The sequence below is a fragment of the Hypanus sabinus genome, chromosome 11 (assembly GCF_030144855.1).
Source record: "Hypanus sabinus isolate sHypSab1 chromosome 11, sHypSab1.hap1, whole genome shotgun sequence".
Taxonomy (NCBI): Eukaryota; Metazoa; Chordata; class Chondrichthyes; order Myliobatiformes; family Dasyatidae; genus Hypanus; species Hypanus sabinus.
In genome coordinates this window covers 112,273,136-112,297,612 of record NC_082716.1, presented here as the reverse complement: position 1 = coordinate 112,297,612, position 24,477 = coordinate 112,273,136, and the positions used below count along the sequence as shown (strand labels likewise).

Sequence of the window (24,477 nt, the reverse complement as noted above, 5' to 3'; positions counted from 1 at the left end):
TAACAAATTTGGGGGCGATATCAAGGCTAGGGGTGTAGTCGACATTGAAGAGGGCAGTTGTGGTTTGCAGGGGGGACCGGGACCAGCTGGAAAAAATGGGTCGATATAAAATGGCAGATGGAATTTCATGGAGACGGGTGTCAGGTTGGGGTTGCTGACTGAATGGTAGGGTGCGGATGAGTGTGAGTACCTACAGGAAGGATGTACAGACACGTCGTGCAGTTGGGGTGTCCTTCTGCACACCACTGTTTGTACGCGTGTGGTTATTTGCCTTCTTGTCAGCTTGACCCCATCCGGCCACTCCTCTGTTTTCCCCCACCCCCCCTCATTAACGAGGTACTTTTGTCCACAGAACTGCCACTCACCGGATGTTCATTTGTACCATTCTGTTAACCCTGGAGTAGGGGTTTCCAACCTTTTTTATGCCATGCCCCCCCCCCCACCCCAGCCATTACCATGAACTGCTAACTGGGTGTTTTTTCCACACCATTCTCTGTAAACTCTAGAGAGGGTTGTACGTGAAAATTGTAAGAGATCAGCAGTTTCTGAGATATTCAAACCACCCCATCTGGCACCAAAAAGTATTCCGCAGTCAAAGTCACTTAGGTCACATTTCTTCCCCCATTCTGATGCTGTGTTTGGTCTGAACAGCAACTGAACCTCTTGACCATGTCGGTAAGCTTTTAACCACTGAGCTGCTGATGGGATATCTGCACTAAGGAGCAGATGTACCTGATAAAGTGGGTGCTGAGTGTAAATACATCCCACTCCTCTATGTCGTATTTCAGGATGTGTCCGTGGGAATAAACCTGATCGGTTGCCTCAGTCCCTCAGGGCTGATTGTCACCTGATTCCATGGCCGTTCCTCTCGTTCTGAAGTGCAGTCAGGATTAATCCAGCCTGGGCTCTCGGGCCCACCGATTGGGAGGTGACCAGAATCGCTATCACCAGGAGGTGAAACAGAACAGAACTGATTGCGGTTCGGTGCCGAGCGTAAAACACAGGACAATACCTTAAAAGGTGACACAATAGCAACCAACGATTTACAAGCCGATAGTTCAAGCAGCCATGAGCAATCGCCAGTTAGCAGAACAGTCACATGTGTAAACATCAATGATCAAATTTAAATGTGAATATGTTAATGGACTCAATAATTATCAACAGAATTGGAATCTGGTTTAATTTCACCAGCATCCATAATATATGGGGCGCCAGTGTTGGAGATGTTATTTCCAATCTGCACAAATTCTGGTTTGTCTAGACCCTGTTTGAATTGGCCTGCGGTGTGAGGTAACAGAATAAGGGTTTTTGTGGGGACAGTTGGTGTATTACACCCGAGTGAGTTTTGTTGAGAAGCTGGATAGCTACGGGAAAGAAGCTTCGGAGATGACGTGTAGTCCTGGCGGTGATGGACTTGTAGTGTCTTCCTGATGGCAACTTGGCAAACGGGGCTGCTAGGGTGGATGGGGTCAGCAGTCATTATTCCAGCTCTGGCAATGAACATGTCTTTAAACTCCAGCAGTGGATGGCCAGTGATCGCCTCCGCTGAGCGGCCCTGGACTTGGCGAGGGAGGACACGGCCAGAAACTGGCTGGTGATGGAGCTGGTCACAACACTCTCAACGACGCTGAGTAAAAATTCATCGGGATACCCCCTAAGATGTTGCATTTCCTTAGCTGCTGTAGAAAGAATCATCTCTGCTGGCCTTTCCCAGTGCTGAATGTAATGTGCTTCTCCCACCTCACTATAGTCGTCAGGAGTTTGAATGACTCAACCAGACACAGCCTGACCATTAATTTCCAATGACGGGAAACCCTCCTTTCCACCTGTCTTGATGGCATTTGGCTCCAATCTGTCATGAGCACGCCATGCTGCAAGACAGTCCAGCTCTCTGTGATGGTGGGTCACATCATTGTGAGAGATGAGAGAGACCAACTACAATCGTGAACTTTGCACCCTTTGAGGCATGTACTAGGCCTCTGTGTTCCTATCAATATACCACGTGTTCCACCTTCCAGCCCAAGTGCTCCTTCTCCATGTTGGGTGGTCATGGAGATGGACGGGCCACTGCCCCCACGTTGATCTTGTGCCATTTCCACTCATCCTATCTATCTGGAGAATCAGTGGGAATGCCGTAACTCTCAGGAGGGTGGCATTGTGGCAATTAAGCCTTCCACTCTCTGCTGGACTTCCAGTGCTTGGATGTGGCGATGTTTCCATTAGTAGGAGAACCCCAAGATCGGAGGGCACAGCCTCAGAATAAATGGATGTCCTTTCAGAACAGATAAGGAAGAGTTTCTTCAGCCAGAAGCTGATGAATTTGTGGAATTCATTGCCATGGGTGGCATAGATGTCATCGTTGGGTGTATTTAAGGAAAATGTTGATAGGTTCTTGATTAATAATGGGTTTAAGGGTTTCAGAGAGAGTAGGAAAATCATTTTGAGGGGGGAAAAGTCAGTCATAACTGAATGGTGGAGTGGACTTGTGAGCCAAATGGCCTAATTCTGCTCCCATATCTCTTGGTTTTGAGAACCTTCTTGAAGTGTTTCCACCTGAGAATCTCTGCTGTGACAGAGCTTGGAAACGGTGTCTGGTATTGGCTGTACAAAGGGTGATTTCCTCCAGAGGCAGGAGAGGAGAGAGAATCTCTCTCACCTGCTATTCGTATACCCCGAGGTGTCTGAAATGGGAAACTGATGCTTTGGCGCACAAGCAATGAATGGGAAGGAGCTGCTGATTCCCTTCAATGGGCCAGTCAATGACTGTCATGGCAGAAGCAACTTTCAACTGGCAAATGTATTAACCCTTCACATCAGTTTGCTTTCCTCTTCACTTCTCTGTCAAGGTTTAGTAACTGTTTACTAAGTTCCTTAAGGTTGACATGGCCAGGGGTGCTAATGCAGATGAGCTCAAAATGGTGTTCACCTCAAGGGTCTCAGTCCAAAATGTCGACTATATGCATTTCCATAGATGCTGCCTGCCCTCACTGAGTTCCTCCAGGTGGGGGGGGTCAGTCTGTCTTTGACTTTGACTTCCAGCATCTGCAGATTTTCTCTTCTTTGTGATCTCGAACCAAACTCTGCCTCGCAACTTCAGGAGTAAGCTCAGGGTGGGCATCTTGTGTGGGGCAGAGAGAATATCCAGAATATCTCCCGAAGGTTCAGGTTACTTGTTGTTCTTCATGCAGTGTCTGAGGTCCCCTGTGATGTCTTTCCCGGATGTACAACGTCGGGGGTTCTGAATTTGACCGTTCTGTTTGGCCGACGTTTTAGATGTTCACCAATCTTGGTTGACTTGTGCCTTTCTGATGAGTCATTGTCCAAAGCTGGAGATGACTGTACAGCTCGAAAGCTTTCAACGTGACGCAGCCAGATGCTTGTGGTTGAGTTAGTCCTCTCCATGCCTTGTGGCACATCAGGCACAACCTTGCCATTTCTTTAGCATTTCTGTCTGTTTTTATTTTTTGAGGTTGACTTGCTAGCTGGATGCTTTATGCAACCCAGCATTGAAGGACAGCATGCGAGTAGCTGGCAGGATTTGAAACTGCAACCACTTGCCTTGAAGTCTGGTGCTGTTGCCCCCGCACCACCGGCTGGCAATGGTAGTGACTGAGGAGTTCTTCAACAACGTTCCTACAACTGCTGACCACCTCCATGCCAGGTGTTCACCTGTACCTGTTTCATTTGGGGTTGGAAAGCTCAGATCGGTTATCAGAGAGTTACTGTGTGGGCCTTTTCACTTCCCAGCTGCTCTTTAGGTCCCCAGCATTCCGTTGGACATTGGCCTTGGGGAACACAGGAGTGGTTTCTTTGTCCCTGAGCATTGATGCAGTTTCTAGTCTTTGTTTGCAATGAATTAGTTCCTGGTCGATCGCAATCGATCGGCCCTAACGTTAGCAAGGATGAGTCACTTCATTTGTGCTTATAAAAATTAGCTTTATTTGTCACATGCATATTGTACGTGCAGTAAAATGCATCGACAACCAACACAGTCTGAGGAGGTGCTGGGGTCGGCCCCCTGGGGGCGTGGTAGCATAGTGGTTAGCACAATGGTGTACAGTTCCCGCGACACAGATTCAATTCCTCCTGCTGGTAAGGAGTTTGCACGTTTTCCCTGTGACCATGTGGCATCCCACAATCCAAAGACCCACTAGTTGGTAGGATAATTAGTCATTGTAAATTGTCCTGTGATTATGCTAGGGTTACATCAGAGGTTGCTGGGCAGTGAGGCTGGAAAGGCCTAGTCTGCGCTCTCATTAAATACATACATAAATAAATACATTAAATAAAAGCTTGCAGCGCCCATAACTCACTAACCCTAACCCATACGGCTTTGGACTGTGGGAGGAAACCTACGGGGCCACGGGGAAAACATATACCCTCCTTGCAGCCGGCAATGAGAACTGAATCGTGCTTGTTAGCACTGAAATTGTTTCGCTAGCCACCATTCACCAAGCTGCCGCGTTCTGCTGGGAAATGCGTGCAATCTATGTCACTATCCTAGATGGGTGTATCTGGAATGTCGGTAGTTGGGAATGAGCATAGAACATAGAAACAGAGAAAACCTACATCCCACAATGCTGTGCCAAACATGTACTTTAGACTTTACCCATAGCCCTCTAATATTCTGAGCTCCGTACCTATTCAGGAGCCTCTTATTGTATCATGTTGTATCCGCCTCCACCACCATCGCTGGCAGCCCATTCCATGCACTCACCACTCTATGTATTTTTTTAAATTGCCCCTGGCATCTCCTCTGTATCTATTTCCAAGCACCTTAAAACTGTCCCCTTTCGGTTAGCCATTTCAGCCCTGGGGAAAATCCACACAATCAATGCCTCTCATCATCTTATACACCTCTATCAGATCACCTCTCATCCTCAGTCACTCCAAGGAGAAAAGGCCAAGTTCACTCAACCTATTCTCATAAGGCATGCTCCCCAATCCAGGCAACATCCTTGTAAATCTCCTCTGCACCCTTTCTATGGCTTCCACATCCTTCCTGTAGTGAGGCAACCAGAACTGAGCACAGTACTCCAAATGGGGTCTGACCAGGGTCCTACATATCTGTAACATTACCTCTCGACTCTCCCGCAGTTGGTGAAGGCCAATACACCGTATGCCTTCTTAATCACAGAGTTAACTGCACAGCTGCTTTGAGTGTCCTGTGGACTCAGACCCCAAGATCCCTCTGATCCTCCACACTGTCAAGAGTCTTACTATTAATACTATATTCTGCCATCATATTTGACCCACCAAAATGAACCACCTCAAATTTATCTGGGTTAAGCTCCATCTGCCACTTCTCAGCCCAGTTTTGCATCCTATCAATGTCCTGCTGTAACCTCTGACAGCCCTCCACACCATCCATAACACCTCCAACCTTTGTGTCATCAGCAAACTTACTAACCCATCCCTCCACTTCCTCATCCGGGTCATTTATAAAAATCATGAAGAGAAGGGGTCCCAGAACAGATCCCTGAGGCACACCACAGGTCACTGACCTCCATGCAGAATATGACCCGTCTACAACCACTCTTTGCCTTCTGTGGGCAAGCCAGTTCTGAATCCACAAAGCAAGATCCCCTTGGATCCCATGCCTCCTTACTTTCTCAATAAGCCTTGCATGGGGTCCCTTGTCAAATGCCTTGCTGAAATCCATATACACTCTATCTACGGCTCTACCTTCATCAATGTGTTTAGTCACATCCTCAAAAAAATTCAATCGGGTTCGTAAGGTACAACCTGCCCTTGACAAAGCCATGCTGACTATTCCTAATCATATCCCTCTCCAAATGTTCATAAATCCTGCCTCTCAGGATCTTCTCCATCAACTTTCTAACCATTGAAGTAAGACTCACTGGTCTATAATTTCCTGGGTTATCTCTACTCCCTTTCTTGAATAAAGGAACAACATTTGCAACTTTCCAATCCTCTGGTACCTCTCTCATCCCCATTGATGATGCAAAGATCATCACCAGAGGCTCAGCAATCTCCTCCCTCACCTCCCACAGTAGCCTGGGGTACACTTTGACTGGTCCCAGTGACTTATCCAATTTGATGCTTTCCAAAAGCTCCAGCACATCCTCGTTCTTAATGTCTATATGCTCAAGTTTTTCAGTCTGCTGTAAGTCATCCCTACAAATCACCAAGATCCTTCTCTGTAGTGAAAACTGAAGCAAGTAGTCATTAAGTTCCTCTGCTATCTCCTCCAGTTCCATACACACTTTTCCACTGTCACACTTGATTGGTCCTATTCTCTCACGTCTTATCCTCTTGCTTTTCACGTACTTGTAGAATGCCTTGGGGTTTTCTTTATTCCTGCTCGCCAAGGCCTTCTCATGGCCCCTTCTGGCTCTACTAATTTCATTCTTGAGCTCCTTCCGGCTAGCCTTATAATCTAGATCTTTATCATTACCTTGGTTTTTTTTTTAACCTTTCATAAACTTTTCTTGACTAGATTTTCAACAGCCTTTGTACACCATGGTTCCTGTACCCTACCTTCCTTTCCCTGTCTCATTGGAATGTACCTATACAGAATGCCACACAAGTATCCCCTGAATATTTGTTACATTTCTGCTGTACATTTTCCTGAGAACATCTGTTCCCAATTTATGCTTCCAAGTTCCTGCCTGATAGCTTCATATTTCCCCTTACTCCAATTAAACATTTTCCTAACTTGTCTGTTCCTATCTCTCTCTAATGTTATGGTAAAGGAGATAGAGTTATGATCACTATCTCCAAAAATGCTGAGAGATCTGACACCTGACCAGGTTCATTTCCCAATACCAGATCAAGTACAGCCTCTCCTCTTGTAGGCTTATCTACATATTGTGTCAGGAAACCTTCCTGAACACACCTAACAAACTTCACCCCATCTAAACCCCTCGCTCTAGGGAGATGCCAATCAATATTTGGGAAATTAAAATCTCCCATCACGACAGCCCTAGTATTATTACACCTTTGCAGAATCTGTCTCCCTATCTGCTCCTTGATGTACCCGTTACTTCCTCTGTTTCTTCAGTTTGGTTTCCCCGCCCCCCAGCAATTCTAGTTTAAACACTCCCCAATAGCCTTGGCAAACCTCCCATCTCAGATTCAAGTGCAACCCATCCTTAATGTACAGGTCACGCCTGCCTCAAAAGAGGTCCCATTGATCCAGAAATCTAAATCTCTGCCCCTTCTCCAATCCCTCAGCCATGAATTTATCCTCCGCTTCACTCTGTTCATATACTCACTGTCACATGGCACAGGCAGTAATCCCGAGATTGCTACCTTTGTGGTCCTGCTTTTCAATTTCCTTCCTAACTCCCTGTAGTCTGCTTTCAGAACCTCCTCCCTTTTCCTGCCTATGTCGTTGGTACCAATATGTACCACGACCTCTGGCTGTTCACCTTCCCACTTCAGGATATCGTGGATGTGATCAGAAACATCCCGGACCCTGTGGCAGCTGGGAGGCAAACTAGCATCCATGCTTTCCTGTGTCCACAGAATCGCCTGTGTTACCCCCCAAATTACAGAGTCGCCTATCACTGCTGCCATCCTCTTCCTTTCCCTACCCTTCTGAGCCACAGGGCCAGACTCTGTGCCAGAGTCTGTTGTTTTCCCAGGTAGGCCGTTCCCCTAACAGCACTCAAACAGGAGTACTTAGTTTGAAGGGGGAGGGTCACAGGGGTACTCTCTAGTATCTGGCATTGCCCTTCCCTCACTTGAGTGTTACCTAGTTATCTGTCTCCCAAGAATCCGGTGTGACCACTTGCCTATAACTCCTATCTATCACTTCACTTTCCCTGACCAGACGAAGGTCATCGCGCTGCATCTCCAGTTCTCTAACCTGGTCTCTGAGGAGCTGCAGCTCGACACACCTGGCTCAGGTGTGGTCATCTGGGAGTCACCTGAACTTCCCACATCTGATACCCAGTACAGAACACCGGCCTCACAGACATACTTCCTATTTCTATGCTTCACAAGTAACTTACCTCACCTCGACCAGTTATTGCCAAAGCCCTCCTGCACAGACTCCCTCTACTCTGTTGCCCACTCTATAAAGCTGTCTTATTTTTCAATTCTTCCCGCCGGTCTAACCTGACGTCCACGTGCCTCGATCAAACCGCTGAAGGAAAAATGCTCTCCTTTTAAATTCTTCCCGCCAGTCCAACTCGCTGATGTCCATGCGCCTGCGCGGTCGTGCCTCGATCTAATGAGTAAAGGAAAAGGGGATGTCCCCGTGCGTGAGGAGCCCGAGATTCCTGGGCCCACTGGGAGAGCGAGGATTCATTCTCGTAGAGAAAGGCAGTGAAAGAGGAATATTGGGCCTTGAGCCCATTGAAATGGGGAAATGAAGTCCCAGGACATTCCTGCTTCTCAGGGAGGAGGTACAGGAGCCTGAAGACACACACTGTGATTCAGGAACAGCTTCTTCCCCTCTGCCATCAGGGAGGAGGTACAGGAGCCTGAAGACCCACACTCAGCGATTCAGGAACAGCTTCTTCCCCTCTGCCATCAGGGAGGAGGTACAGGAGCCTGAAGACCCACACTCAGCGATTCAGGAACATCTTCTTCCCCTCTGCCATCAGGGAGGGGGTACAGGAGCCTGAAGACACACACTCAGTGATTCAGGAACAGCTTCTTCCCCTCTGCCATCAGGGAGGGGGTACAGGAGCCTGAAGACTCACACTCAGCGATTCAGGAACAGCTTCTTCCCCTTGTCCTTCCCTTTGTCCTATAGTCCACTCTTCTCTCCTATCCGATTCTTTCATCACCAGCCCTTGACCTTTCTGCCCCCTGGCTTTGCCTAACACCTTCCAGTTATACTCCTTCCCCTCCTCCACCTGTTTGTTATGGCATCTTTCCCCTCTCCCCTTTCTTCTCAGTCTGGAAGACTATCTACCCGTTTTGATCGATGCTGCCTGACCTGCTGAGTTCCTCACATCCTGTGTGTTGCTTCTTCCCCTCTGCCATCAGATTTCTGAATAGTCCATGAAGACAACCTCATATTTTGTTCCTTTTATTTTTTATTGTAACTTATTTGAAATTTGTCTTGTACTGTGCTGCCCCTGTTGAAGCAGAAGAGGTAGTTCCACTCATCCTGACACTGAACTGATTCCATAACGAGAGAGGGAGACCATTTCATCATGTCTGATCCATTTCCTGCTCAGCCCTTCTCCCGGTCTGCGTTCGTATCCTGACTAATCAAGAACCTATCTACTTGCGCCTTAAATATACCCAATGACTTGATGCTCACAGCCACCTGTGGCAACAAATTCCACAGATTCACTTCTCTGTCTAAAGAAATGTTACTTTTTTTTTCTTTTTGTATTTTCATTGATTTCCTGCTGGGTTGCATTCGAAGTGCCACTGGTTAACCTGCTGTGTACTTTACAGTATTTAATTTATGCACTTTATGTGCAGTTCATCTGTATAAGTTGTTGAGTACTACTGTGCTGGTTTGGAGAAACATTGTCTTGTTTGGTGGTATACATGTATATCACTAACTGACTGTAAACGTGACTTCACTTCAAGTTTGACCATTCGTGAATGCAGCCAAATGAGACCGCATTACTCTGGTTACAACAAACGGCTGTCTTTGTGGAAGACTTGCTGGCTGAAGGATGGTTGTAGTTGGGAGCAGAATGTCCAAGGTCACACGTTGTATCAGAGGGATAGGAAGGGGGTGGCATGGCTTTGCTGGTGAAGAAAGGCATCAAATCAGTAGAAAGATGTGACATAGGATCGGAAGATGTTGAATCCTTGTGGGTTGAGTTAAGAAACTGCAACAGTAAAAGGACCCTGATGGCAGTTATATACAGGCCTCCCAACAGTGGCTGGTATGTGATCCACAGATTACAACGGGAGATAGAAAAGGTGTGTCGAAGGGCAATGGTATGATCGTCATGAGAGTTCAACATGTAGGTCGATTGTGAAAATCAGGTTGGAAATGGATCTCGAGTGGGTTTGTTGAATGCCTAAGAGATGGTTCTTTTAGAGCAGTTTGTTGTTGAGCCTACTAGGGGTTCAGCTATACTGGATTGGGTATTACGTAATGAACCAAAGACAGTCAAGGTAAAAGAACCCTTAGGAACCAGTGATCACAATATGATTGAGTTCAACTTGAAATTAAAGTCTGATGTAGCAGTATTTCTGCGCAGTAAAGGAAATTAGCGGTATGAGAGAGGAGGTGGCCAAAATAAATTGGAAGGAGATTCTGGCAGGGATGACAGCAGAGCAGTGATGGTATGAGTTCCTGGGGGGAAGAAAATGAGGAAGGGGCAGGATAGGCATATTCCACAAGTGAAGAAATTTTCAAATGACAAAATAGTGCAACCATAGCTGACAAGGGAATTCAAGCTGATGTTAAAGTAAAAGCAAAACAGAGGGCATACAACAAAGCAAAAATTAGCGGGAGGATTAGAGGATTGGGAAGCTCTTTAAAACGTACAGAGACAACTAAAAGAATCATTGGGAGGGCAAAGATGAAATGTGAAAGCAAGCTAGCAAACAATATCAAAATGGAAAGTAAAAGCTTTTTCAAGTATTTTTTTGGAAAAAAGAGATGAGTGGTTCACTAGAAGATGAGACTGAAGAAATAATAATGGGGGGGGGTTAAGACAAGAAGATGGCAGATAAACTAAATGTGTATTTTGCATCAGCCTTCATTGTGAAACACACTAGCAGTGTGACAGATGTTGAGAGGCTTGAGGGAAGAGAAGTGAGTGTGGTTACTATTACAAGGGAGAAGGTGCTCAAAAAGCTGAAAGTCACCCGGACCAGATGAATTGCACCCTAGGGTTCTGAAAGAGATGGCAATAGCGATTGTGGGTGGTATTAGTAAACCATCACTGGATCAAACATCATTGAACTCTGGCCTGGTGCCAGAGGACTGGAAAATTGCAAATGTCACAACACTTAAGAAAAGGAGAATGGCAGCAGAAAGGAGATTATAGACTGGTTAGCCTGTCCTCAGTGGTTGGGAAGATGTTCGAGTCGATTGTTCAGGATGAGATGATAGTGACACAGGACAAGATAGGATAAAGTCAGCATGGTTTCCTTCAGGGAAAATCGTGCCTGATGAACTGTTGGAGTTCTTTTAAGGAGATTACACACAGGATAGATAAAGGGGCTGCAGTGGATGTTGTATATTTGGATTTTCAGAAGGCCTTTGACAAGGTGCCACACATGAGGCTGCTTAACAAGTTGAGAGCCCATGGTATTACAGGAAAGTTACTGGCCTGGTAGGTAGGAGGCAGCGAGTGGAAATAAAGGATCCTTTTCTGGTTGGCTGTCAGTGACTAGTGGTGTTCAGCAGGGGTCGGTGTGGGAACCACTTCTTTTTATGATGCATAACAATGATTTTGATGATGGAATAGATGGATTTGTTGCCAAGTTTGCAGAGGATGTGAAGATTGAAGAAAGGAAAGGTAGTATTGAGGAAACAGGTAGGATGCAGAAGGATTTAGACAGATTAGGAGAATGGACAAGAAAGTGGCAAATGAAATACAATGTTGGAAAATGCATGGTTATGCTCTGTGGTAGTAGAAATAAATGTGCAGACTATTTTCTAAATTGGGAGAAAATCCAAAAATCAGAGATGCAGAGGGACTTGGGAGTCCTTGTGAAGAACACCCTAAAGGTTAACTTGCAGGAAGAGTTGGTGAGGAAGACAAATACAATGTTAGCATTCATTTTCAAAAGGTCTGGAGTACAGGAGCAGGGATGTGGTGCTGAGGCTTGTGATTGTGAACAGTTTTGGGCTCCTCATCTAAGAAAAGATATGCTGGAATTGGAGAGGGTCCAGAGATGGTTCATGAGGATGATTCCAAGAATGCCTGAGGAATGCTGGTTGGGGATGGGCGCACGGCAGGGGGTGGGGGTGGAAATTCACAAGGACCTTTTAAGTTTTGGGTAGGGTAACAGTGCTTAAATTGTTCATCAGCAAAACTGAGTGGGTGACTTCCATTCCCAGTACAGCTGCTGAATAATTTCTGTTTGCGTAATTGTATCTAGAACTTAAAACACAACATTCCTCAGTGATAACACAGCCAAATTATTGATTTCTCTTTTTTTTAAGAAAAAAAATGTTTGCAAACGTCTTCGGGGAAGGAAACCAGTCACTGTCCGGGCTGTGCTATGTTATTCTAGCCCCAGTAGTTAGAATGACAGATGAAGATGCACAGTGATTGCCAGCAAATGTCAGTACTGAAAGAATGAATATTTGTAGTTTTGAAATCTTCAAAGACTTGAGTTTTTGATCCCACCTATCAGAAAGTAAAGTCTTTAGTAGATGGTGGAGTGTAACTGTGACCTAGACCACATCGAGGCAGGTAGTCTTCGTGGGAGTGCGCAAACTGCAACACCGTCTGTAGCTGGGGTGGGGTTTGAACCGGAGTCTCTGGTACTGTGAGGCAGATGCTCAACCCAGTGGATTTTCAGCCTGGAGTCTGGTATTGGTCCGTGGCATAAAGAAGGTGGGGAACTCTCTGCTGTAACCAGTGCTCGCGTCTCTGGGGTGGGACTCGAACACACGCCTCGGGTAAGAATACCAGAGCTCATTTCGAACGGCTCTGGGAACTTGAACTTCGGGATAGGTTAATGAGCTTCGTTACTTCATTCGCCTCCGGTGAAGCGAGTGGTATAATGCAGATTTTGTTTTCTTTCCTTTTTAGGAAGAGAGGAATCGAAGTCATCCAGGTGAGTGAAGATTTTTCTCTCTCGTATCGTGTGTGCACGCATAGTTCAGTTACTGCTGTTCAGGGCAGCAATGACGGTCCTCCATCTCTGGGGGTGTTCAGGGCTTCCTTCATCGTGTCAGTAGTTTCCTCTCGGTTTTCACTACTGTCAGTTATGTAAGTTCTGGGTGGAGCCTCAGGAATACGGTCACACTCAGATGTAGAAGGATTCTTCATTGCTGTTTTGTTTGACCAGTCAGGGTTGGCCCTGAGCTGAACTCCCGAACCCGGAGGACTGCTGGACCACTCTGAGTCTGGTCTCTACCCTCTGGCTGTTGGTAGGGTCAAACTGGATGCTCGTTTCTCTGCCAGACTTGCTGAATTAATCCCGTGTGTGTGTGCAATCTCGTGTGTGCTGAAATGGATGCATCCAGGTAACTCTGCAATCACGGTGATTGCAGAATTGCAGTCGGTGGAATATCCTCTTGTTGCTTGAGTTCAGATCCCATCCTGTACATTAAATTGGACTTGAAATTCAATTGGACTTGAGCAGAACAAAGACTCCTCCAAGAGAATCACAGCCTTGTCATTGGGCATGCCTCAGTGACCCAGAGCACTATGTTGGCTGGAGTCGGGGCTTTATGCTTTGGCTCTTGGTAGGGTCACCCTTGCCAAACAGGTCAAAGGGTAGAGGTCAGACTGTGTGGTCCACTGGTCCTCCAGGTTTGGGGGTTCAGCTCAGGTCTAACAACTCTGACTGGTCAAACAAACTGTTACGGAAACAACAATGGAGAATCCTTCTACAACTGAGTGTGACAGTATTCCTGAGTCTCCACCCGGAAGTTGTGTGACTGACAGCAGTGAAAACCGAGAGGAACTACCGACACGATGAAGGAAGCCCTGAACATCATCGGAGATGGAGGACTTTCACTGCTGTTCTAAATGCCGGTGGTGTGACAGTAAGTAGAGAGAGCAAAAGTGGAGACCCTGTCTTAAGATTAAGAAGGGTTAAGGTTAGGATTAGCTGTTTGTCACACATATATATATATATATATCAACAACCAGCACAGTCTGAGGCGCTGGGGGCAGCCTGCAAGTATCACCATGCTTCTCATGTCAACATAGCATGCCCACAGCTCACTAACCCTAACCAGAGTGCCTTTGGAACGTGGAGCACCAGGAAGAAACAACTTCGTCATCACCGGAGAACATGCAAACTCCTTGGAGGTGGTGGCAGGAATTAAACCCTGACCGTCCAACTGTGCTGCCCTTGCATGCAATGTTGAAGAAATACTGTTGCACAGATACATTGGATGTTGGCCGTTCTACCCGTCAGAGCTATGACAACTTTCAGAGGAGCAATCCCCTTAGCTTCCCCGTCGTTATTTCACTCTTGCTCAGCGACATGTTCTCTCGCTTGTCCACAACTTCTTTAATTTCACCTCTTGCCCGGACTAATGAGTAATTAACAGTGACCGATTAACCTTCCTGCACGTCTCCAGGATGTGGGAAGAAAGCAGAGACTGCACAAACTCCACGACCTAAAGAGGTGTGGTTGAACCGGTGCAGAAGTTGTTCCCCTGTTGTCGTGACAAGGAAGGATAAGGTTTCGAGTTGGTCATCTTTTACCAGCCACTGCTGAAACACAGCTAGCTTCACTCCCGGTCAGTTCTAAAGCACCGCAACACAGAAACGGGCTCATTAGTTTGTTTAGTCAGCACCAAAGCAAATGAGGTCAATAAACAAGTTGCCTCAGAATGGAGGTGACGAGCTCCCTCACCAGAGGTACTACCTTTCCTGGACAACCCATAAACCCCAGAGATTCCTCCAAAATGATGCCCCTTATAGTCACCATTTCCACCCTGGGGGAAAAGTCTGTCTATTTCATCTCTGCCTCGTATCATCTTGTACATCCCTATCAGGTCACTTCTGTTTGGTACAAAACCCCGAATAAGAATTGTGAAGTGAAGGGTTTACAGTGAGTAAATATGGGCCCATTTCCTCTAACAATGGATTTAAAAACCAGAGTTGAAGGAATTGGTAGACAGAGTAGAGAGATGAGGAACAATTGTATTTTTATCCGGAAATTGGCTATTTCTGGAACTCGCTTCATGAGAGAATGGTTAAGTCAAAACAGTGTGGATTTAACCATTTCAGATGAGATTTCACATCTCTCCTCTCTTTCAGCACTCCCACAGAACTATTCCCTATGCAACTCTCTCTCATCACCTCCAACCATTCCTCTCCTCAGCCCACCTGCGTAAACATGAGAGATTGATTCCCTGTCCACCCATTCTGGGGTCCCAAACCGTTCTGCTGAGGCAATGGCACACCGACACGACGCGGGGTTCGATCAGAAGTCTGGAATAGCCCAATGACTGACGGCCCTGGACCAGTGAGTTTGAAATCCACTGGTGAGGTTGGAGGCCCATTGTCCACAAGTCTGCCGGAGGCCGAGCGGCCTGTCCTGGGGTTAGAAGACTCGGCGGGGAGGAGGGAAAGAGTCGTGTTCTTTGTTGTTCTGCTGAACATTTGTGGCCATGCTACATTCAGCACAAGATGTTGGTGAGTATTGGGTGCTGTTTTGGTCACTGACCTATAGGATAGATGTAAATAAGGTTGAAAAATACAGGAAGTTTACAAGGATGTTGCAGGGACTGGAAGACCCGAGTTGAAAGGAAAAATTGAATCGGTTAGAATTTTCTTCCTTGGAATATAGAAGATTGAGGGGAGATTTGATAGAGCTATACAAAATTATGAGGGGTATAGATGGGGTAAAAGCAAGCAGGCTTTTTCCACTGGGGTTGGGTTGAGTACCAGAGGTTAAGGGTGAAAGGTGAAAAGTTTAAGGGGAACATGAGGGGGAACTTCTTCACTCGGAGTGTGGAATGAGCTGCCAGCACAAGTGGTGCACGCATGCTTGATTTTTAACGTTTAAGAGAAGTGTGAGTAGGTAGGTAGGCTGTGGATGGTAGGCTGGTGCAGGTCGATGGGAATAGGCAGTTTGAATGGCTCAGCACAGACTAGATGGGCTGAAATGCCTGTTTCTGTGCTGTACTTTTGAGGCTTTGTTGGTGCCGTAATGTATGACACTTGCAGGCTGTCTCCAGCACACCTTTGGGTGTTAATGCACACCGCACATTTCACTATGTTTCAACGTCATTGCCCGCTGTGTGGGATGATGAGACAATCGCGGTCTTGTGGCCGTGACTATTCCGGCAAGTAAGTTTGAGTGTACGCATGATGATAAATGTATCTGAAATGTGTGGTTGGTGGTTAGCACAGATTCTGTGGAATGTCTTTGTATGGTTTTGATTGCATATTGACAAGATAGTGAAAAACGTCAAATAAGATATTGTCACTATCTATAAAACTATTCCACGTTTTGTGGAATTCCCCACTGTACACATTGTGCCCACATGCTACCTCTCCAAGGACAGCCAGACACGGTTGCCTGGCCGGAAGAGGGGCAGGCAGTTGCCCATCTTGGCCAGGCCCACCAGTAGATCCTCTGAGCAACATACCCCCTTCCATAATCGGTGCTTATCTGTAAGGAGTGCGGGGCTGGAATGTAACCCCCTTCAGGGGGCTGTAACCCCTCCCATTCCACACATGCGTGGTACCCTGACTCCTGGTCACTCAGCAGCCGCTTCATTAGGTACACCTCATCAACGCAAATGTCTGATCAGCCAATCATGTGGCAGCAACTCTGTGCGTCAAAGCATGCAGACCTGGTCAAGAGGCTCAGTTGTTGTTCAGAGCAAACGTCAGAGTGGGGGTAGAAATTCGATCTGAGTGACTGACGGTGAAATGATGCTGGTGTCACATGGTGGTTTGAGTATCTCCGAATCTGCTGACCTCCCGGGGGTTTTACACACAACCGTCTCTAGAGCAGGGGTTCCCAACCTGGGGTCCACAGAGCCCTCGGTTAATGGTAGGACCGTGGTATAAAGCTTGGGAACCCTTGTAGAGTTTATGGAGAATGGTGTGAAAACAGGAACATCCAGGGAGTAGCAGTTCTGTGGGTGAAAACGTCCTGTTGTTGAGAGAGGTCGGAGGAGAATGGCCAGACTGGTTAAGCTGACAGGAAGGTGACGGTAACTGAAATAACCACGTGTTACAACCGCAGTGTGCTCGATTCTCAACGTGTCAAACCTTGAAGTCAATGGGCTACAGCAGCAGAACGCCGTGAACATACTAATGAACGGAGTGTAACCAGTGAAGTGGCCACGCAGTGTAATGTTGTGTTGACAAAACTTCAGTCTTTAAAGAACCAGCTGTGTCTTGTTGGCAGTTTCTGGTTGCTATTCACTGATCGGTTTATTTAATCCCTGTTATTTTCTGTGTTCCCTTTCCCCACCTGTTGTGCTGGTGTCACAGACAGACCTCAACGTCAGCTGGTGCTCTGCGCCTAGGGTCGAGAGCCGAGGCTGTCTTTGTCTCTGACCCTCTCCACGTCTCCCGCACCTGCAGACTGCTTTGACCTCTCTGTCCCATTGATGCGGATCACAGTGGTGCAGCAGAGAAGCAGACGCCTCGGTCCATCCTGTCTGTTTCTGCCTCGTCCTATCGACCCACACCCGGACCATAGACCGGGTAGCCCTCTCACCCAAACTCCTCTTAACTGTTACAATCCCACGAGCCTCCAGCACTCTAGCAGCTCATTCCACACTCCTGCCACTGAGTGAAAAGATTATTTGTCACATGTACACTGAAACGTCAGCGACCAGCAGACTCGAGGGGCCGAATGGTCTACTTCTGCACCTATTGTCTATTGTCAACACAGGCTGGAGGCGGGCTGCCATGTTTCTGACTGCAACATAGAATGCCCACAACTCAGTAACCTTAACCGGTAGATCTTCGGACTGTGGGACAAAACCCACACAGTCATAGGAAGAATGTACCAACTCCTTACAGATTTGAACTCTGATCTTTCGATTACTGGCACTGTAAAACATTAGACTAACTGCTATCCATGTTTCCCCTCAGAGTCTCCTTGAATGGTGGAGCAGACTTGACAGGCCAGATAGCCTAATTCTTCTCCTATGTTGTGAGGTCTAAATGAGGTTTCACCCTTAACCTATGACCTTCAGTGGAAGAAGCCTGCTTGCATTCACCCTATCTGTACCCCTCATAGTATCTGATGTCAGTTTTGGAGCGAACCCAGTGCACACTTCGCTGGCATTGTTCGGGTGTCCAGCTGGTGGACGGGAAATAAGGTTGTCTCCTGTGCTGACACAAAAGTACCAAGACGGGGAAGGGTTGGCAGGGTTGAAATAATGGGCGGTATAAATAGGGTAAATGCAACCAGGTTACCCATAGCCCTCTATTTTTCTGAGCTCCATGTACCTGTCCAGGAGTCTCTTAAAAGGCCCTATCGTATCCGCCTCCACCATCATCACCGGCAGCCCATTCCATGTACTCACCACTCTCTGCGGTTTTTTTAAAAACTTACCCCAACATCTCCTCTGTACCATCCACACGATCAATGCCTCTCATCATCTTATACACCTCTATCAGGTCACCTCTCATCCTCCGTTGCTCCAGGGAGAAAAGGCCGGGTTCACTCACTCAATTCTCATAAGGCATGCTCCCCAATCCAGGCAACATCCTTGTAAATCTCCTCTGCACCCTTTCTGTGGTTTCCACATCCTTCCTGTAGTGAGGTGACCAGAACTGAGCACAGTACTCCAAGTGGGTCTGTCCAGGGTCCTATATAGCTGCAACTTTACCTCTTGGCTCTTAAACTCAATCCCACGGTTGATGAAGGCCAATCATGCCTCTCCACTTGCGCCAGTCCATTTTCTCCCAAGGGGAGAGGTTTTGCAGTAGCTGGTTGTAAGATCTGGGTTCAATTCCCACAGCCGTCTAAGTTTCTCCTTGTGACCACTGGCTTTCCTTTGGGAGCTCCGATTTCCTCGCGTACAGGTTATGGTTAGTGAGCTGTGGGCATGCTACATTGGTGCCAGATGTGTGGCTATACCCCTCCTCCACCCACAATGCAATTCTTGCTGATTTGCTTTGCTGAAAATCTGGAACAGTGATTTAGTTGGTGCCACTACACTTTGCAGTACAGGGTTCAATTCCCATGGCTGCCTGTAAGGAGTTTGCAGCTCTCCCACGTGGGGTCTCTGGTTTCCTCCCACAGTCATTATAAATTGTCCTGCGATTAGGCTACGATTAAGACCATAAGATATAGGAGCAGAATGAGGCCATTTGGTCCATCGAGTCTGTTCTCATTTCAACATGACTGGTCCATTTTCCCTCTTGGCCCCAATTTCCTGCCTTCTCTCTGTCTTCCTTCATGCCCTGACTAATCAAGAATCTATCAACTTCTGCCTTAAGTATACCCAGTGATTGGCCTCCACAGCTGCCTGTGGTAACAAATTCACCACCATCTGGCTGAAGAAATGCCTTCTAATCTTCTTTCGAAGAGAACCCCTCTCTACTCTGAGGCTGTTAGATGCTCCCACCACAGGAAACGTCCTCTCCATTTCCACTCTATTAAGACGTTTCGATATATTTAAATTAGATCACCCCTCGCTCTTCTGAATTCCAGAATACAGACCCAGAGCCATCAAATGCTCTTCATATGACAAGCTGTTCAATCCTGGAATCCTTTTCATGGACCTCCTTTGAACCCTCTCCAATTTTAGCACCTCTTTTATAAGATAAGGGGCCCAGAGCTGCTCTCAATACTCCAAGTGAGGCCTCAGCAGTGCCTTGTAAAGCCTCAACATAACATCCTTGCTTTTGTATCCTAGTCTTCTCGAAATGGATGCTAACATTGCATTCGCCTTCCTTGCTATCAACTCAGCCTGCAAATTAACCTTTTAAAGTGGGGGATTGGTGGGCAGCACGGTTCGAAGGACTGATTCTGCACTGTACCTCTAAACCAGATGCCGTCCTCACTGTATACTTGGATGTACAAATGATAAAACTCATCTTTCTTATGTACTCTACCACTCCTCACACTGAGAGTAATTGACTGTGGCGATTAACCAACCCACCCACGTGTGGGAGGAAACTGGGGCACCCAAGGGGAGAGCATGCCAAGGTCGGGGTCAAACCCATGTCCCTGAAATTGTGAGGCAGCAGCTCTTCTGGTTGTGTCACAGCGTTTGGAATATTCTGAGTCTCTGTCTCTTGTCCTACTAGAGCAGGGGTTCCCAACTCTTTATGCCATGGACCAATGCCATTAAGCAAGGGGTCTGTGGACCCCAGGTAGGGAGCTCCTGTTCTACACATCGTCTCACACAAAACACTGATTAGATTCTACTTTCAATTAGTGATCACCCATTTTAATTCTATCTCCCATTCCAATTCTGACATGTCCGCCCATGACCTGCTCTGCTGAAGGGATGAGGCCATGCTCAGTTTGGAGAGCAGCACCTGGCGTTCCACATAGTTCGCCTCCAACCTGATACGTATAATTGTTTTCTCTAACTTCCGGTAAATTTTTCACCCCCCCCCCCCCTCTAACTTTTTCCATTTTCCCCCATCTGGCTCCTCCCTTCAAAGTTCAAATTCAAAGTAAATGTTATCAAAGTACACACGTGTGACCGTTTACAACCCTGAGATCTGTTTTCTTACTCAGTAAATCCAGGAAACACAGTAGAATCAATGAAACACTTCATCCAACAGGATGCACAAACAACCAAACTGCAAATACAAAAGGGGAAATAAATAAATAAGCAATAAATATCAAGAATATGAGTGATTAGTCTTTGAAAGTGTGTCTGTAGGTTATGGGAACAGTTCAGTAATGGGGCAAGTGTAGTTATCCCCTTCAGTTCAAGAGTCTGATGGTTGTGGGGTAATAACTGTTCCTGAACCTGGTGGTGTGGGACCTGAGGCTCATTGTGTTGAGTGAAGTTATCCACACTGGTTCAGGACCCTGATGGTCTTGGGGTAATAACGGTTCCTGAACCTGGTGGTGTGGGACCTGAGGCTCATTGTGGTGAGTGAAGTTATCCACACTGGTTCAGGACCCTGATGGTCTTGGGGTAATAACGGTTCCTGAACCTGGTGGTGTGGGACCTGAGGCTCATTGTGTTGAGTGAAGTTATCCACACTGGTTCAGGACCCTGATGGTCTTGGGGTAATAACGGTTCCTGAACCTGGTGGTGTGGGACCTGAGGCTCATTGTGGTGAGTGAAGTTATCCACACTGGTTCAGGACCCTGATGGTCTTGGGGTAATAACTGTTCCTGAACCTGGTGGTGTGGGACCTGAGGCTCATTGTGGTGAGTGAAGTTATCCACACTGGTTCAGGAGCCTGATGGTTGTGGGGTAATGACTGTTCCTGAACCTGGTGGTGTTGGACCTGAGGCTCATCGTGGTGAGTGAAGTTATCCCCTCTGGTTCAGGAGCCTGATGGTTGTGGGGTAATAACTGTTCCTGAACTTGGTGGTGCAAGTCCTGAGGCTCCTGTTCCACCTTTCTGCTGGCAGCAGAGAGAAGGGAGCATGGCCTAGGTGGTGAGGGTCCCTGATGGATGCTGCTTTCCTGTGCTAGCACTCCACGTAGATGCTCAGTGTTCAATCTTGCTCCTTCTGTTCTGCTTACCTGCCGACCACCTCCCTCTGGTGCCCCTCCTCCTTCCACTTCTCCCACGGACCACTGTCCATTCCCATCGGATTCCTTCATCCTCCCAGCTTCTTGCTTCATCCCTCACCCCTCCACCCACCTCACCTGGTCTCGCCTGTACTCGTCCCCCCACCCCAGCTGCCTTGTTCTGGTTTCCTCCTCCTCTTTCCTTTCCAGTCCTGATGATGGACCTCGGCCCAAAATGCCAACTGCTTGTTCCCCTCCATAGATGCTACCTGACCGCCGACTTCATCCAGCGTTTACTGTGTGTTACTCTGATTACATCTTGCTGGTCCTCAGTAAGCAGTGACTTCCCTCTGCCCCAGTGGTTTTGTCCCTCTGTGCTAGGGTTCCTAACCTGTGGTCCACGGCCCCCTCGGTGAATAGTAGGGTTAGAAATCCCTCCTCTGCAGACTCTCTCACCAGCTCCTCACTTCTTGATTTTTTAATTAAAACTCTGCCCAGCCCTCCCCAAGTGCAGAGTTACCTGCAGACTTGCTTCTCTGAGCTCTTAACACCCAGATATTTGATTGTTTACAGGTAATGCTGTCTTTTCTGTTGGACTTTATAATTTGTCAGCGTCTTGCAACTTGAAGAATATTCACTTGTGCACAGGGAGAACAGCCTGGCCCCCATCACCAAACCTTTTTAACGTTTGAGCAAAGAAATGCCATTTTTATACAGAAATTGACTAGTTGGATACAGATACGCTCAAAGGATTTGAAGTACAGTATGTTACAGAATGCGACCCTGGGATCTGACCTCCCACAGTCAGCCACAAAACAAAGAATGGGTTCCATGGCTTTAATAGAAAAGCATCAATGCCTGACTGTCTTCACACAGAAACAAACTCTGCTAACGGCAACAAAAAGATTGAGTGAAAACACACAAGTGATAGGATCCACATTCAATTCAGCTCAGTGTTCGCTATCTGCCCCAATTCAAACCCCAAAAACGACATAATGTGAACCACAGTCCAATCTGCTCTTGCTCTGACAGCAACAAGGGAGAGGGGTCACCCTCCTTGGGGAGCAGTGAGGGAGGGAGAGGGAGACGACGCCTCTGCAGCAGTGAGTGAGAGACGGCACTGAGCAGGTGGTTGCCTCGATGTTTTCAGTCTTCACTGGCGCTTTAATCAGTGAGAAACAGTGTTAATCACAGGCTGGTACCCCATCTCCAAGCTCCTGGCCTCTGAGGCAGCGAAACGGCAGATCACCCAATGGTCCCGGAAACACAGCGTCCAAATGCAGAGCACAGGCTCTAGTGGTACCAACGGAAAGGAAAAGATGTGAGGGGAGCAGTTACGTAGACCATCTTGATGGTGTTGCCCTTGGTAACGTCATCACTGACACCACCAACTTCCTTACCTGTGATCACTCACCAATTTAGCAGATATTCCCCTAAGGGGTTTTCTACAGCTGTTAACAGCTAATAGGAGTGGAAAATCTGCAGGTCGCTGCCAAAGGAGGTTTGTGAGGCACTCCATCCCTCTGTCAGTCTGCAGGTCAGCCTAGGACGAGATTTAATATCTGCTTAGCCCCCCCCCCCCAATCAATCTCTCGTGAAGCCATGAGGGAAGGTGGTGGAGGGTCATATGAGCTGGTGAAGCGACCACTGACGTGAGGCAGGCAATCTCTGAAGAATATTGATAATGGCTGGGGTCACCCGTCTAGTAAAGACTCTGCCCAGAAGAAGGCAATGGCAAACCATTTTATAGAAATATTTGGCAAGAACAATCATGGTCATGAAAGAGACCATGATCGCCTACATCACACAACATGGCACATGATAATGATGACGAGAAGCCAATAGAAACTCCAGCTGAAAGGTCAATAATCTTTCAGAATTAGTGTAGTGACTGACGGATATTAAATGTCTCCATGGAATCCTTGGTTTGCGTGCTTACCTTGATTCGATATGTCAAATGGCTTCAGTGTACAAGTGGAAGCTATGCTCTTCGACGGTCTCCTTTGCCTGCGTTGACTCTTTCCATGGTGCATCACCCAGACTTGGGGCATCAGTATTAGTTGTGCCTTACTGGGGGCAAGATCATGAACTGGTCTCGAACCATGGGAGCTGCCCCTGGCCCTGGACGACCCTCAGGATGTGGAGCCTTGGAGCTTGAAAAGCCCCTAGAGAGGGTGCCATAAAGCATGGACTGCAGTTGTTCCAAGGCAAGGGATTTTTCTGTGTTGGAACAGCACATCACGTGCCTTCATGTTGTGTTGACCCTTAACCTACTCTGGCCCTCCATTTTCCTTCCATGCATCTGCCTATCGAAGAGTCTCTTAACCATCCCAATTATCTGCCTTTACCACCGTCCCTGGCAGTGTGTTCCACACACCCACCACTCTGTGTATAAAGAAATCTGCCTATGACATTTCCCCCTCCATATTTTCCTCCAGTGCCCCTCCTATTAAAACAGAATAGAACATTATTGTCATTACTCAAGACAATAAGATTGTGGTGCTAGCCATTTCTGCACTGGAAAAAAGTCTCCAGCTATCTGCTTAGTCACGGCCTTCCATGCTTACAGCCTGCTACGGTGCTGGCGTTTCGGGCAGCAAACGGTCGTCTATCTCTGTCTGTCCATACCGCCTTGCTCAGATGTAGGAGAGTTCTTCACTGCTGTTTCTGTTGCTTTACCTGTCAAGGTGGTTAGGCCTGAGCTGAACCTCCACCCCCCGAAACTGGAGGACCAGTGGCCACCCTTAGTCTGGCCTCTACCCTGTGGCGTGTTTGGTATGGGTGACTGAAGCTCTTATTGCAGCCAGCATAGCTGTATGGGTAATTGAGGCTAGTGAGCCTCAAACCCTATGACAGGGTTGTAGTCCTCTTGGAGAAAGACAGCAGTGAGGAGGCAGAAAAGCCCCAGCTCACTCAGCCGCTCTTCATAAGCCACGCTCTATAATCCAGGCAGCGTCCTGGTCAATCTCCTCTGCACCCTCTCTAATCCAGGCAGCGTCCTGGTCAATCTCCTCTGCACTCTCTCTAATCCAGGCAGCATCCTGGTGAATCTCCTCTGCACCCTCTCTAATCCAGACAGCATCCTGGTGAATCTCCTCTGCACCCTCTCTAATCCAGGCAGCATCCTGGTGAATCTCCTCTGCACCCTATCTAATCCGGTCAGCGTCTTGGTCAATCTCCTCTGCACCCTCTCTAATCCAGGCAGTGTCCTGGTCCATCTCCTCTGTACCCTCTCTAATCCAGGCAGCGTCCTGGTC

At 47.4% G+C, this 24,477-nt stretch overlaps 1 protein-coding gene across 8 annotated transcripts in view; it reads left to right on the top strand.

Moving 5' to 3' along the window:
• Positions 1–24,477, top strand: part of LOC132402295 (inositol-tetrakisphosphate 1-kinase-like) — a 90,452-nt gene that overhangs the window by 3,902 nt on the left and 62,073 nt on the right. For 6 of the 8 annotated variants that reach the window (XM_059985157.1, XM_059985154.1, XM_059985156.1 and 3 more), the window contains exon 2: positions 12,663–12,687. The exons of 1 other annotated variant lie outside the window; for it this stretch is intronic. In XM_059985157.1, coding sequence (XP_059841140.1) covers positions 12,663–12,687 — 25 coding nt within the window. Of the gene's footprint in view, positions 1–12,662; positions 12,688–14,916; positions 15,061–24,477 lie in introns of all 8 variants that reach the window. One more of the 8 variants, XM_059985159.1, reaches the window with a different exon arrangement.